Genomic DNA, 16,086 nt, shown 5'->3' on the forward strand with positions numbered 1-16,086 from the left:
TCTTTTACCACATAGCCTCGCTGGAAGTAGCCGTGTGTTGTAGGATGGGAGCCGACAGGCTCCATGGCGAAAGGGAAGGGGATGATTCCAAATTCAGCCCTGTCTGATGAGGTCATATCGGATACCATTGCTCTTTTGAAGTATGGCCTCCTTGCCAATAGTAGATATTTTGCCTCTCAGAATCTGTTGTGTTTTTAGCCACCTGGAATTCTGTGCTAGGAGAAATGAAGGAGAAAGAAAGGAAAGGTCAGGGCATAATGAAGGAAATATGAAAGGAAATAAGGAAATGCAATAAAAAAACCCCTCATATGTGGGGATATGTGCCTGGCTATTATTGTGTGACCACGATAGGTAGGGTTACCAAGTCAGGAGCATTCAAGTCTACAGCAGACTATTGTGGGGAGTCTTTACACCCCAAAATTCATTTCATTGTTTTTGCTCAGAGATTCCTTTCCCTCATCCTTAGGAGAGACCAGGCCTGGTTTTGTTGAACCAGTGACATGTCTTGTGCTATGTTGCCAGGTTTTGTCATCCCTGTTAGGTTAAATCCCTCAACAATATCTGCTCAAACCACTGTTATTTTTGCCATCGGTTTGCTGTATGCCTAAGAGCTTTGAAAATGTTACATCCCTTCTTTATAGATTTTTCAATACCTGTAGGGTTTGAGTAAATGAGCCTGATTCAAGGTCGGTCCTAGGACATTATTCTTTCGCAAGTTGTTTACAATCTGGTGTTTGGATATAAAAGGGTGGAGGTTTTGCCATTTCACTGGACTTATTTACTAACTGTGATATTGCTATCTTTCTTTTTTCTCATTAGTGCAACAGCGACTATGTACCTGTGTGTGGCTCCAATGGTGATACTTATCAAAATGAATGCTACTTGAGACAAGCTGCTTGCAAACAGCAAAGCGAAATACTCGTTATGTCAGAAGGATCATGTGCCACTGGTAGGTGTTATTCAGGATGGAGGTGGGAAAACAGGTTAAGGAGAGTGATTTTTTTGTCCTTTGATGTCAACAGAACATGCATTGCTTTTGAATAATGCCCAAACATCTAAAGTAGGGGCGGCAGGAAATATTTCCAGATTTGGGAAAAATGTATTTTTGATGTTGTATATTGAATGGACTGGTGCCTCTTTAATATGCAAATTATCAATGTTTTTGGAGGTGATGGGCAAATACCACTTATTTCCAAGAAAAAAACCAATCTGGGGTATTCTTGGGATGAGTTGGGATGCATAAATAGTTTTGTGATACATATGGTCACCAAGCTGTGTTTTGCACCCTCTTATCTAGAAGTTGGCCTAAAACTAAATCCAAGAGGCTGTGTGTGTATGGTGAGTCATTTTTTTCATTGCCCCAGACTCATCCCAGATGAATAATTGAAAGCTTGGCACTCTTGCAGAACTACAGATTTTTTTTGTCTTGGCATAGTCTTTCAGAGCAGAACTGCTCTTGATCCTTTTTGTCTTGGCATAGTTTTTCAGAGCAGAAGGAACTGGTCTACTTTCTTTTAACAGTTGTATTATGTCTTGGCTATGCATATATAGTTAAAAGCAGAAGAATTCTCCTTACTTAACTAGACAGAGCAGAAACCACAAAAGAGCTTGCATTGTGTTCTTTCCCATTTTTACCATAAAATTGAATAAGCGGAATGGCAGCTGGTTTAGAGCAAACCTGCCAAAGAAAATAGCCTGCTAAATAATACAATTATGAGCTTTTACATGGTTAGTTTATTGCTGTTTTTTTATCTATATCTGTATGCAGTACAAAAGCTGCCCAGTAACCTCTGGCAGGAAAGGTAACCATGATAGTATTTCAGCCCCTCCAGCATTACATAGTTAAAAACTGGGACTTGTATAGCCAAGCAATAGCAGTGTCTGGGCAAGAAGGCAAAATCTATTAATAAGAAAGAACATACAAGCTAGGAGAGGTTGCAACAATTTGCTTTTTGCTGTGTTTACTAGCCAGGGCAAATTTCTGCTCTCTCTTCTCTTTTCCCCTCTTTTGAGGTAATTGAGTGCAAACTCCTTTTGTACTTTGAACTTGGTTTAAAGCAATTGAAAGAAAGGGAAGACACCGATTCCCATCTGATCTTGGAAGCTAAGTACTTTCAACTTGGGTTAGTATTTGGATGGGAGACTGCTAGCAAATATCCAGTGCTGTAGACTATATTTCAGAGGAAGGAACTGGCAAAACCACCTTGCCCAAGAAAACCAGATGAAAAATACATGGAGTCAACATAAGTTGACACACAACTTCAAAACACAGACACAAGAACAAAGGGAGAAAGTCTGAGGAGAAGAAAGAGACTGGAACATTTCTTAAAAAGTAGCTGAAAAGTGAAATTGCAGTGGAAATGACATTGGCTGTACTAATGCAGGATAGTTGGAAAGTATGCACGAAAATGGGATAGACTTGTCTAGTTTTAGTTTTGCTCTCATCCACTTATTTACCATTATTATTACTAATATTACTCAGATGAAAAGAAGAATATAATACAAATATATTGCACTCTATACTTTTAAAAAATGACACAGCAGTTTTGAAACCGGTGTCCAAGGGAATGAGAGAGATCCACACAAAGGACCTCATAACATTAATCTTCAGCTTGCAGGAAGGAGCCATGACAGAGCCCATCAGAGCCCATCACATGACATAGGACTACTTCCAACAGGGCTCCTGGCTGCATCCTGGAAGTGTCATAGGACGGAGCCAAGCAAACATAAAAGCCTTCCCATGTTCTAGTAAAAAATCAATGAGGAAAGCTCAGGGGGAGGCCAGGCAGCAACGCTTCCCTCCATGAGATAGGGAAGGGGACGATGGGGCAAGGTAGGGTGTAGGGTGACGGTATCCCCCACAGTCTGCCAGATTTGTCCCTCTGTCCCATGGATTCCCCTACTTTCCCCCAGTTTGAATTGCTTAATGTGATGAGGTCCTAGATTGCTCTTGTATTTTTGGTTTGTTGACTATATTGTCATAGCATCTAGAACTGGGGCATTTTCCTAATAGAAGGAAGCTGTCATAGGAGAATATAGGAAAAGGAGAAGGAAGTTGTAAGTCAGCAACATGTTTGAAACAGCTCTAAGAATCAGAGATACTATGTACCATGAGCATTATTATTATTATTATTATTATTATTATTATTATTATTATTAATACTCCACTTTTCCTCTCCAAAAAGGAGACTCAAAGTGGGAGACTCAAACAATATCTTCAACATTGTTGAAGCAATGTTAGTCATTTTGTCTTAAGAAACCAGGCATAAAAGAGTTCTAGAATGACTTCAATGGTCATTATTTTGTAGTGTCCAGGAAATGCATAAAAATGTAAAAAGTGAAGAGAGATTAAACAGAAGGAAGCAAATGCTTTCTTATTTTATCAGGCTCACATAATAATCAGGAAACTTTTTGCCTAGATCTTCAGGCTCAGAGAAATGCTCAGAAAGATAATCTCATTTGTAATCATGAAAAGCAGCACAAAGTTGCATTATTGCTCTTGGTCTCTGTAAAGATAAGATTAGAATGACCATGGCTATGTCTATATGGCCAAAATAATGTGGACTCACTGCTCAGTTGCTGCCAGGAATTCACATGATGCATGGTGGGATTCACTGCAGAACTGCAGCATCTAGCTGTTCGTCCATGATAGTGAAACACGGGATTTTCTCTTGAGCTTCCTAGAAGTTCCATAGTATTTTGACAGTTTAAGAGTTGTGGACAGATGGATCAGGCTGGATCCATTCCTGATCCACTACCTACACTACCAATAGATCCACTGGTGTGTTTTTGCCAAGAAGCAGTTCTATCCCAGAGGCTTACTAGTGATATCATATTCCTGAAGATGTCATGTGACCAGAAAGGTGACACCACCAGCACACCTCTGGGAGAGAGTAGCTTGATGGCAGTGATATAGCAGCCGGCCAGGTATACAGTCTTAGGCCCCTGGGAACACTCCCAGGACTACATCAGAATGGCTTTGTAGCCCTTTTCACCAGATCTCTTTTCAGTACATGTAGATGTGTACGGAAAATGAATCCTACTGTATGGCAGACAAACCTTTGTTTGGAAAAGTGGTAAACGTAGGATTGGTATGTGAGATCTAGTGTCATCCCTTTGTTGTTTCAAGAGTGGGCACTAGTGGTGTCATTGAGCATAATAAAAAGTCATGATACATGAAGCATCGGTCACAGAGAACACCCTTCAAATAGTTTCATCATTAACTGCTATCTGCCATAAGTGGGAAAAAAATCTGTGGTTGGAAATTCCATTTTTCAAGCTCTGCATTAAGTAGAAGACAAACACATATACAAGTTCTCCATAAGTTTTTAACACAAGATATACTGTCCATTTGAAGAACATATTTGGGAGAGGTTTCCCATCCTCCCCCCCCCCCCCAGTAGAAAATTATGATTTTCAAAGTCTCATTTCAAAAACTTCCTTACCTGAAAAACAAGCACAATTTTTTTAATGGCTTGCTGTCTCATCTTTTATTTAGACATGCATACATTAGTGAATTGTTTTAATGGCAAATCTTATTTATCATCGCATCATTTAAAATGAAGGTTTAAACAGAAAATCAGAATGATGATGGAAGTTTGCAAACTGGACTAACCGGGTTTGACTGTGGATAAATTGGGATTCTGAGTCTCAGCTTTCAGACAGAATTCCAATGTTACATCTTGCAAGAACTCCATTGGTTTTCTTTAACTGACTGTGACACTGCAGAGTGTTGTGAACTGGGTCTCTGCTGGAACAAAGCTCTGATCTGTCTCATTTTCCTTGTTTCTTCACACATATATAAAAGATTTCTTTAAAGAATTATTCTGATTTTTAATATTAAAATTACTTTTAAACTACCTTTGAAATTTCTGTTCAATGTGCATTTCAAACTGCAGGGACTCTTAACAAAGCTTTTGTAGTGACTAGTCATCCGGGTGTAGAATACTAAACTGATATGCCTTGGTCCAGAGTCTTGGAACAAATGTTCAAACAGTGTGTGTGTGTGTGTGTGTGTGCGTGCATGCACGTGCAAGCACACACACACACAAACACATATCTAGGATTAGCCTTTGTTTTCAGTTATTACCTGTCCCAAGTAAATTAAACACTCTTTCTGCATTCATTGCCAGAGTGATCACTGCAGAATATTCAGCTCTTCTTCAAAGCCATTAGATAAAGGATGTTAGTCTTATGGCCCTTGACCTGATCTCTAAAGTCCTCTATGAACTATTAGTTCAAACCCTTAGAACAAGTGATATCTCTCTTCACTGGCATCCATGTCCAGTCCATGATTTTGAGGGCACTTGGGCAATGCCCCCTCTCACAATGAGCCAGCACTGCATGACTAAAAAGAAAGAAAGAAAAAGATGCAGATTGTTTTTTGTTGGTTGGGAACACCATTGAACTACATTGTCATAACATCTTGTAAGTGTTTGAGACGGCTTAAAGAACCAGAGTAACAGTTCATAGCTTCAGAGTAACTATGTATGGGAGAAGCACCTTCATTATGGTTGTAGCAATAGCATACATCTTGTCCCAAGGAGTTAGACATAGAAGACCTACAACCTCATCACTTCTCCCCCACCCCACCCCCAATGGTGTTTTGCTAGCCTCAGTGGCAAAATGGCAGGGACACTTCCTCTATCACATGGGGGAAATTGAACTGAAATGGTGCTGAATTTGAGCCAGCACAACATGGGAGCTTTCCCATGTTAGGAGGAAAGTGTCCTATGACACTTCCACTCCAGTTGGGATCAGGGCTCTAACAGGAATTCCAGAGATGTTGTGTAATGGCCAGCATGCTCATCCATTGCTGGACTGTCCTTTTGGTGTCCTAGGATGCTAAAAAAGGTAAGTATTATGAGGTCTCTATAGCATGACTTTTGCTGTTTTGATAATTTAGTGTACAGAGAATGCATAAGTATAAGTTGAGTATCCTTCATTCTAAATACTTGGGACAAGATGTGTTTGGGATTTTATTTCATTGTATTATTTTTGGGCTCGGCCTCATGTTAGCCGCCCCAAGTCCCCATTGGGGAGATGGTGGCGGGGTATAAATAATAATAATAATAATAATTATTATTATTATTATTATTATTAATTGTTATTATTTCAGAATATCTGTATTTGTGTAAATGTACATAATCAGATGTCTTTGAGATTGATACAAGTCTAAACACACAATTCTTTCATGTTTCATATACATATTATACACATGACCATAAGGTAATTTTATATATTGCTTCTAATCGTTTTGTGCGTGAAGCAAAATTGATGCATACTGAACCAGAAAGTAAAGGTGTGCCACCGTCTCTGCTACCCATGTGGACAGTTTTTAAGATTATTATTTTTTAGCATTTCAGACTTCCAAATAAGGGATGCTCAACCTGCAATGGCTAAAACCAAAGCAGTGTTGAAGTAACTAGAGTAGAATGTCTTTGTTGCTGCCTTTAAAACTTTGAAGCATTTGCAGTGGCATTTCAATTTAAAAGAGCCAATAAAGTGCTGTGGTTTAGACAGTGACATAAACTATAGTATTCCCCATTCCTAGGTCTTCAGATATTATTGGGCCACAAATCCAATAATCCCAGACAATGTGGCCAATGGTCAATAACCAAGAGGATCTGGTTAGCTGCATTCGTACTGACCACCGGGTGTGGGTGTGTTGTGTCTTATCCGAGGTTGTGTTGTAGATTATACTCCACACATCCTACCACCTAATGTTGCTTTATTCCTGTTTGCTTTGAAGAGCTTCCTTTAAGAGCGAAAATTCAACAAATATCTTGCTGAAGAACATGAAATGAAATTTCATAGTGAAAGAAAATAGCATTGCCAACCTTGGTGCTGTAAATGGAGAATTAAAGCAGGGATACCTCTAGCATTTTTATACAACTTAAAACGATAATTTCAGCAGCAGAAAGAGCGCTCACATGAAACATTTAGGCCAGATCTCTATAATTTACAGAGGAATGACATCAAAAGCACAGTTTTCTCAAATACATTTAACTAAACAGGATGTGGCTTTGCATACATATAAGCTAGCCTCCTGCATACAGATACATATGTATTGATTTTCCTCCTCTCTTTTCTTTCTTACAGATGCAGGCTCTGGATCTGGAGATGGAGGTAGGAATGTTTTAGTGCTTTTACCCCACCCCAACACATCACTGAACTTGTTCAAACTGCTTACTAGAATGCAATGTCCTTACTAGTGGTTCTGTTGTGCTATCCTATATTGCCTCCTGTATGCACTTTTTCCTCATCAAGTGACAGGATGCATTTTATTCCCACTGCAGCTGTCTAACAAAGAGCTTTTTTTTTTTTAGAGAAAATTCAGAAAGCTTTCCTTTTTTTTTTTTTTGTGCTCCTGAGAGAGTTTTGTATTATTCATGCTTCAACTAGGACTCTATCTCCATCTACTGTTACTAGCATTCGTGTATCTCTTTTTGTGATGGGCCTGTTTATTTTTGTTATTGTATGCTTGACAAATTTAAAAGTGGTTTCAGAGAGTTCCCCACGGTTTTTTGTTTCCCAGTGTTGAGAGGAGTGGAACCCAGAAGGAAATGAAGAAGAAAAATCCATGTTTCGACAGTAGTCATATCCGACATATTTATTTCCATGCTAGTTTATTCAGTTAAGCCTTTCTGTAGGTAATAAGCTTAGCCCATCCAAAAGTAAGCACTTAAGGCTGTAGTCTTATCCACATTTAAACAGGAACAGGTTCACTATCTGCAGTGGGACTTACCTCTGAGTAAATAGGCAGAGGTCTCTCATTGAAATTCATGAGATTCAAAGGAAATTCCCATGCTGGATGTGTTTTGCTTAGGCTTGATTGTGCCCAGACTGTTTGCATTTCTTCCGGCAGAGGGATGAAGCATATTTGACTGAAGTCACTCTTGCACATGACGTGGTCAGAATTCGAGAATGTCTTTGTTTAGAGTTTTTTATGGTATAACTTGTGCTTAAGTTTTCAATGAGTACTTTGTCACAGATGTGCAGGTCTGGCCATTGTTCATTCTTCTGTCGCTCATTCTGTATGTGTGCCAGATTTATTGTGTACTCTCTTGACATTTTTGTTTTGTTTAGAATATTTTGTGCAGAACTAATTTTTGGATAGTTTTGAGCCAACTATGGAAGTTCCCTCTTCCTTTTTGATACATCTTGGAATGTAGAGATTTTGCCTAATACTAAGTAGGCTTGTGCATGGATTTGGAGTGGTCGGTTCCTTTCAGTCAATCTGGCTTGATGGCCTTAATGGTAAGGAGTCAGCCATCACGTTTTTTGTCCATTATGGGACCACATGGCAGCCAATCACAGCTGCTCCTCCCCTATTCGGCACCACACAGCGCGGAGAGGCTGCCACGTGATGATCGCATGTGATTTCCCTGTGAGCCCTGCCTGTTGGGCCAATCAGAATAGAAGAATGCAGTGACTTGTATTATGCAAACAGTGTCTAAGGAAAGGGTCCCATGAAGGATGCTTCTTTAACCCCATTCTTCAGACACAGACTCCCTTGAAAGGAAGATAGGAAAGGGTCCTAGGAAGGATGCTTCCTTAAGCCCTTCCCATAAATCCAGGTTTCCTTGAAAAACTGAAGGGAAAAGGATCCCAGAGACAGTGTTATCTTAAGCCCTGCTGCTGCTCCTGGAGAAGTTACAGGACAGGTCCAGAAATACGTTTTAGGGAATCATTTTAAGGCAGTAGTTCTCAACCTGTGGGTCCCCACATGTTTTGGTCTATGACTCCCAGAAATCCCAGCAATCCCAGCCAGTTTACCAGCTGTTAGGATTTCTGGAAGTTGAAGGCCAAAACATGTGGGGACCCACAGGTTCGGAACCACTGCTTTAAGGAGATTTTATTTCTAAAAAGAAAAGAAATGTATAGAAAACAGGGGATGGCCCAAATATTATGAAACTTGGTGGGCTAACAGTGGTAAATGTCTCCTCCAAGTGTGATCATTTTCATCCTGAAAGCCCAAAAAAGATGAGAAGGGGACCCTGTGGAGCCTTCTATTGCCACCAATGGGCTGGATCTAGCTGAATTTTCCAGCTGCAGCCTTAAATTGGCTATCCAACTATCTGTCCATTTTCAGGAGGTGCACAAAAACAAATATGGGAGTCTACTGGAATCTGGAAAACAGAAATGGATCAGGGTTCAGCCAAAATGCACAAGCTTAGTACTAGGTAAAGTCTAAGTAAGGTCCATTTGCCATGGTATTATTTGTTCACACTGATAGCCAATAATTATGCATGCTTTGGGACAGAAATCTTTCCACAGTCTTGGAAATGGTAGGATTTGACCTGGAGCTTTCACAGTACAAACTCTGCATCTGCAAAGGATATATTCTAGAATTTCATATGCATTTGTAAAACTATGAATAATAAAAAATTCTTGGAGAGGACATAAATAAATGAGACTACAGGTACTCGCCCCGCAAATATGGGGGTCATACTGTACATGTAAATCATGTACTTGTTTTGCACAAGAACAACTTGTTTGCCTGGCTTGCAGCTGAGTGTTCCACTCATTGATAAATCCTTGAGTCTGTTATAAAGCCAACTCCTTTTGTCTGTAAAAAAATAAATGTTTGGTGCTTTGTTTTAAAGTAAGTAAATGTACTGGAGATGCTTGTGAGTGGTAGTAGGGATTCAAATAAATAGGGCTGTTTCATCTGTGCACAATAGTTGAATAGTGAAGTGTGGGTTTGGGTAGAATGGAGCACAGCTCACCCTAAGACATGTTACCCTTTGGTCTTTGCTTTCTGTTTTGTCTTCATGCAACAGAGTTTGGGAAAAGCTACCATGGATGTGTTGGCAGAGGGATGCTGAGATTTGTAGCTCAAGAGCAAGTTCAGTTTTTGTAACCTAAAAATATGTTGTTGTAAAAGTTTCTGCTCTTGATACTGGAACTATTGGCTAGAATTCCGTCCACCATACATGCATGCATAAGTGTGGGCATATCCTTGCTTATGCCTCTCTCTTTTTGATGGAACACAAGATGTTCTTCTGTAGCCCATTGTGCAAAACACTCCAACTAGCCACCCAACAAATTTCAGGTCATTAGTGCTGCTGTTTACCAGTTGGGAGAGGAGAGGGCAGTGAGATAATTCAGTCAAGGGGAAGGGGTAGAAATATGGATTTTAAATGCTATTTTAGTATAGCTACTGTATTTTAATATTTTTTGCCACACTGCTTCTATTTAATTGCTTTTTAATTGCTTTTTAACTTTTGTATTGCACCTTTTAAACTTGCCTAGTATGGAGTGTTCGCCGCCTTGAGTCCCAATGGGGAGAAAGATGGAATATAAATAAATATAATAAATATAGTAATAGAATAGAATAGAATAAACCCATAAGTTCACTCACATTTCCTTTGCCTTCTGAACTTAGATGAACCAATTTGTGGGAGTTTGAAGTTCTTTCCTGTCCTGTCCTCTTATCACCAGCTTGGTAACTGTAAGGGCAAGGTAATGGGGTGCAAAACAGCTCCTGATGTCCTGTCAAAAAAAAAAAGAAATACTTAGGGGTGACAAGGAAGTTTTATGTGGGATCTCATCCAGATCTCTAGTGATCTTCATCCTCATTACAGGGGAAAGCAATTCAGATTTATTTATTTATTTTTGCTAGAGTTTGCTAATGGAATGACTTCTTTCTCTGAGACCCTGGATCTTTGAAATTGCACCTTCCTATAAATCAGCTTCCTGATTCTCACTAGGTGATGGTCCATCAGTGTTTCCACAGGCAGCTAAACAGATGGGTTGTTTTACAGAGTACTTATAGATCAAGGCTATGTAATGATCTACCAACTTCGTATTTATCCTGTTTGTTGGGAAGTTGCCTCTTTGAAGCAATCACACTTGCATTAATTAACCTTTTTTTTTTTACAATGAAGCTACGCACTATGCTCAAAATCTATTTATCCCAATATATTCTGGTGATGAGCAGAGCTTAGAAGTAATTGGTTACAAATAATAAGTAGTTAATTCCCTTTTCCAACAAGGAAGTCATAACCATTACAATATGATTATAATTTAATGATGGATAACTTGGCTTATGTTATAGTGTAACATTTTAATTATTTTCATGCTTAGAAGGGCTGTCTAAGTGGGGGAGGAGGAGCCGGACATAACTGAGTTGCTGGATTTTCCTGTGCCTTGTACAACTACATTCACTTTTTAAAGTAACTAAAGGTTTTAGAAATGTTTTAAAAAGTAACTTCCACATTCTGCTACTATGTACTGTGAGGACTTGGGAGAAACACAGTCAATTTACTCAATTATGATTCATGTTGAGTAATTAGAAATGTATGCTGAGGGTGCACAGTTCACTGTCTGGTCAGATTGCCTTCTCTTACACAGGAACTGCATAGTTTAATTTCTGAATTTTGTGAAAACTCATTTCCCTTTGCTGTGTCAAATTAACGATTATTGGTATTGACCAGATGGGTGGCTTGGCTTTGGTTCTGTGTGTCAGTCAGCAGCATCTGCCAAGAGTCAGGCTATCCAGTACAAATGAATGTGTGCTGCCTGCAGAGTTAAGAATTTTTTCTTGGAAAAAAGGACAGTAAGTACATTTTGTTTGCAATATATCTATCCACCTCACAGTCATATTTGTGGACTGTAAGAGACAGCCATCACAACACAGAGAGAGTTGAAAGAGGTGCAACCAGACAGTGTTCATTATAAGCTTGGATTTTGGAATCACATCCAAAATATTGATGGAAACTGTGGCTCTCATCTCAAAATGTATACTTGGAGATGGAACACGGGGCTGTCATTTCTTATGCATCATGTCAGTATTTGGGTGCTGTTCCATGTTGTAGAAGTAGGCAGCAGACTGAAATAGCAGCTCCCTCCAAGGCAAGGTTTTGTGAGAGTACCAAATGTGGTTAGGCATCAAAGATATATGTGAATGTAGCAAATGGAAATAGATCAATTTGCTACGAACACAGGTTGTCTCAAGAAGATTGCCTGCTGATCTCTCTATCATGTTGACCTGATGTGTGTGTAAAGAGTTGCAGACAGAATGTTCAGATGGATTTTCAAGTGAATCTTCCCATCTGTGCTTGATGCTTTTTTGTGTAATGGATTTCGGATTGCAGTCCTCAAACACATTTTTTTTGTCAGATCGAATGGATTCATCTGGAGTGGTTTCCCCTTCACATCCAAATATCACAGGTTCTATGCATAAGCCATCTATCTATCTATCTATCTATCTATCTATCTATCTAAATGCTCTGTGCATGAGTACCTTAAAAAAAAAGAACCCATGAACGAAATCACACCAAATTTGGCAATAAAACTTCTCACAACACAAGGAGTGGCCATCACTCAAAAAATTGTGATTTTGTCATTTGGGAGTTGTAGTTGCTGGGATTTATAGTTCACCTACAATCAAAGAGCATTCTGAACTCCATCAACGATGGAATTGAACCAAACTTGGCACACAGAACTCACATGACCAACAGAAAATACTGGAAGGGCTTGGTGGGCATTGACCTTGATTTGAGTCTGGGAGTTGTAGTACACCTACATCCAGAGAGCACTGTGGACTCAAACAATGATGGATCTGAACCAAACTTGGCACAAGCACTCAATACGCTCAAATATGAACACAGATGGAGATTGGGGGAAATAGACCTTGACATTTGGGAGTTGTAGTCACTGGGATTCACAGTTCATCTACTATCAAAGAGCATTCTGTACCCCACCAATGATAGAATTGGGCCAAACCTCCCACACAGAACCCCCATGTGGGCCACAGTAATGTGTGGCAGGGGACCGCTAGTCTTGAATATATTTGCATTTCTTCTCATACATAATGCACTTGATCACTCTTACAGTCACGTTATGGCTGTACTCACACTGAAAAATTATAGCAGTTTGATACCACATAAACTGTTATGGCTCAGTGTTGTAGAATTCTGGGATTTGTAGTTTTGTGAAATATTTACATTTCTCTCTCTGCTAACTCTGGTGCCACAACAAACCACAAAGACTAGGATTCCATAGCAGTTAGAGGTGTCAAATCGCCATATGAATAGCCTTTGTGTGTGACATTTTGACCTGGATATTATGGCATTTATTAGGCCTGGGTAACAACGCAAAAATTTGTTTCTAAAATCGATTTGTATTTGGGGGGATTTTTGGTTCGATATTTAAAATAATTACAAAATTTTCCTTTTAAAAAGTTTGATATTTACGAAATTTCGTAAATGGTAAAAAATTAACGAATCGATTTCCGAAACAATAATAATCGATTCGTTAATGGCGGACGCGACCGCGAAATACGCTAAAAAACCTCCAAAAACTTCTGAAGCTTCCCTCTCCCTCTGTTCTTGACTGTTGGTGTGATATTATAATTTTTTTTCACTAATTAAACCATAAAACTGGCCCAGACATGCGGAAATAATAACGAAACGACCTCAGAACAATAACGAAACGAATACAATAACGAAATACGAAGCATTTACAAAACGTGTTTAAAAATTCGTTTTTTTTTAATGATTGCTCCAGAATGGTTCGTTATCATTTTGTAATTGGAAAAATCAACGAATTATTAACGAATTATGAATTAACGAAACGAAACCGCCCAGGCCTAGCATTTATTTGTATGTTGCAAACAGATACTTGTATTGCAGTGCATTGGACTCATCAAAACAACTTCCAGCAGTCTTATCATTCTTCAGTAACAGTTCCAAATTCATTTACTTTGCATGTTTCTCATCCTCTGAAATTTCAGGCTTAATTTCAGAATTTTTCAAACCGTTCCATTTATTTGTTCTTTATTTGATTTGTTACAAAAGGTTCCCTTATGTTCACATTTTGTGTTGTTGTTTTAAGATTTTCAAAAGAGCAGTTTGTTTTCTTTTCTCATATCTCTCCCCCCTTCTCTCTCTTTTGGCAACTCAGTGCCTCATTATCCAAATAGCCTCATTCATCCAACCTGTCTGGCAGATGTCAAAAAAGATTGTCAGATAAACGGGACAGTTATTAACACAGGGCTGCTTTGACATAAGATACACAGGAGACGACTAATGTAATTTGGTGTAACTGGTAGATCCACATAACTGAATTATGGATAAGAGGGGAGTCTTGTGTTTAGTGTCTCACTGGGTTTGAATATAACACACCTGGCATCTTTTTTTATTTCTGTAATGATCTTTGATGAACAACAATGCATCCTGAAATAAAACTACATGAAAGGTTATCAGAGGAGAAATAGGCCACATCTGTCTATGTCTGTTCTTCTGTTGCAGCCAAGAGTTTGTGCTTTACAAGAATAAAGAGAGAGAGAGAAAGAAATGTGAATCTTCCTTTTGCATTGAGGTGGTTTGACAAGGCAACGAATCGCTTTCATCCTACCCCACCACTTTCTGACATTGGCAAGGAGATCTTCTAATAGAATGACCAGATACATTATTGTACATGGCTCATAGCACATGTATCAGCTCCTCAACCATGAAGAGAAGGGCTTACCACCTCACAACATCACTGTGGAATCTCTCCAAACCAGTATTCAACTCATGTTAAAGGAGTACTTTTGAAAAAACAGAATCTTTTAGGCAGCTAAAGCTGTTTGAATTTGTGTTCAAAGTGCTTTTCAGTGGTCTGGCAATCCAGTGACTTTGAGAACAGTGGTGTGTCATTTTGGACATGTCAGGGGCATAACTTTGAATTGCTTCCCAATAGCCATAGTGCTAGCCATTTAACTTCCGGCAAGCTGACTGATAGGACCTCTTGCTGCAACCTTATAACTTTTGTCTTTTACTCTCTCCATTTCTTAAAAAAAATCATGCAATAAATTGTGAATTTTTGCTGAGAATTCCTGGCACTGATGCAAATTTCTCTTCTTGATTCAGCATTTTCACACTTCTTACTAGACTATTTTTAGTTTTGGTTTTTTGTGGGGATTTGGGGGGTTTTGTTGTTGTTTTTTGTTTTGTTTTTGTTTTTTGCAATCCAGCAGTTTGCAAACTAGTTGGTGCAAACTCCAGCCTGATCTGGTTTGGCAATGGGAAGTTGACGTCCCTCTTGCATAGTACAAAAATTGCTTATTTCCTTTTTTGAAATTAATGTTTAAATTGTTGAAAGGTACAGTGCTTGTAAACTTTGAAAAGTAATTAATTGCTTAGCCTGAGTTGCCCAAAAAGGGAGAAGACATGGATGAAAAGAGGCAGTGCATGGGTTGAGAGGAGATAAGGCCCAGCAACATAGGTAACCTAAAAGCACTGTCAAGTTTCTTCATCAAGCGCTTGAAGAACAGATTGGTGCAATAAGAAGAGAAGCTATCCTAACATGTTTCTACTCAAAGCAAGATTGGCTTGCAACACCAGATCCCATTTTTAGAGGCTTCATTGGTAATGTCCTAGATGCTACTGGTGAAAGTGTTCTTCTTATCAATCCTCACCAAGGATAGAACCCTTCTCACAGGTATTCTTTGGTATGTTCATGACTCATCTGTTGTTTGCATTCTTTCTTTCTTTTTTATCTTGGTAAGGACACACTTAAGGGAGGCAAAGTTAGAAGATATGGAAAACAACACTTCAGTTTCTTATGTAGCTTGTCCAGTTTGGCAAAATAGGGGCCATTTTCACCCACAGAGTAGCATCCAATCACCTCTGCTTGAGAAATGAATGGAGAACAGGGCTTACCATATGAATTGCCTACTCCTGTAAGCTGCGTATTTATTTATTTATTTACTTTATTTGTATACTGCTGTTCTCAGCCCTTAGGCGACTCACAGCAGTTAACAACAGAACAGCAAAAATTCAATGCTACAATAATACGGTATAAAAACAGTTAACATCATAACACATTATACAATAATATACGATTAACAACAATAACCATTCACTAGCGTCTCATCACTAAAAACATGATCCAGGTCCGTCATCCATTGTTCCATTCCTATGTTCATTACACTCATTGCACTGACTATTCGAATGCCTGCTCTCAAACAACCAGGTCTTCACTTTTTTGCGGAATACCATTAATGATGGAGCTAGTCTAATATCCATGGGGAGGGCGTTCCACAGCCGAGGGGCCACCACCAAGAAGGCCCTATCTCTCGTCCCCGCCAGCCGT

The 16,086-nt window shown here is 39.1% G+C and overlaps 1 protein-coding gene across 1 annotated transcript in view; it reads left to right on the forward strand.

Moving 5' to 3' along the window:
- TMEFF2 (transmembrane protein with EGF like and two follistatin like domains 2) overlaps positions 1–16,086 on the forward strand; it is a 297,666-nt gene that overhangs the window by 35,258 nt on the left and 246,322 nt on the right. The window contains exons 3-4 of the mRNA XM_060780754.2: positions 820–949; positions 7,102–7,128. Of these exons, the coding sequence (XP_060636737.2) occupies positions 820–949; positions 7,102–7,128 (157 nt within the window). The remainder of the gene's footprint in view (positions 1–819; positions 950–7,101; positions 7,129–16,086) is intronic.

Source organism: Anolis sagrei, chromosome 1, assembly GCF_037176765.1.
Source record: "Anolis sagrei isolate rAnoSag1 chromosome 1, rAnoSag1.mat, whole genome shotgun sequence".
NCBI lineage: Eukaryota > Metazoa > Chordata > Lepidosauria > Squamata > Dactyloidae > Anolis > Anolis sagrei.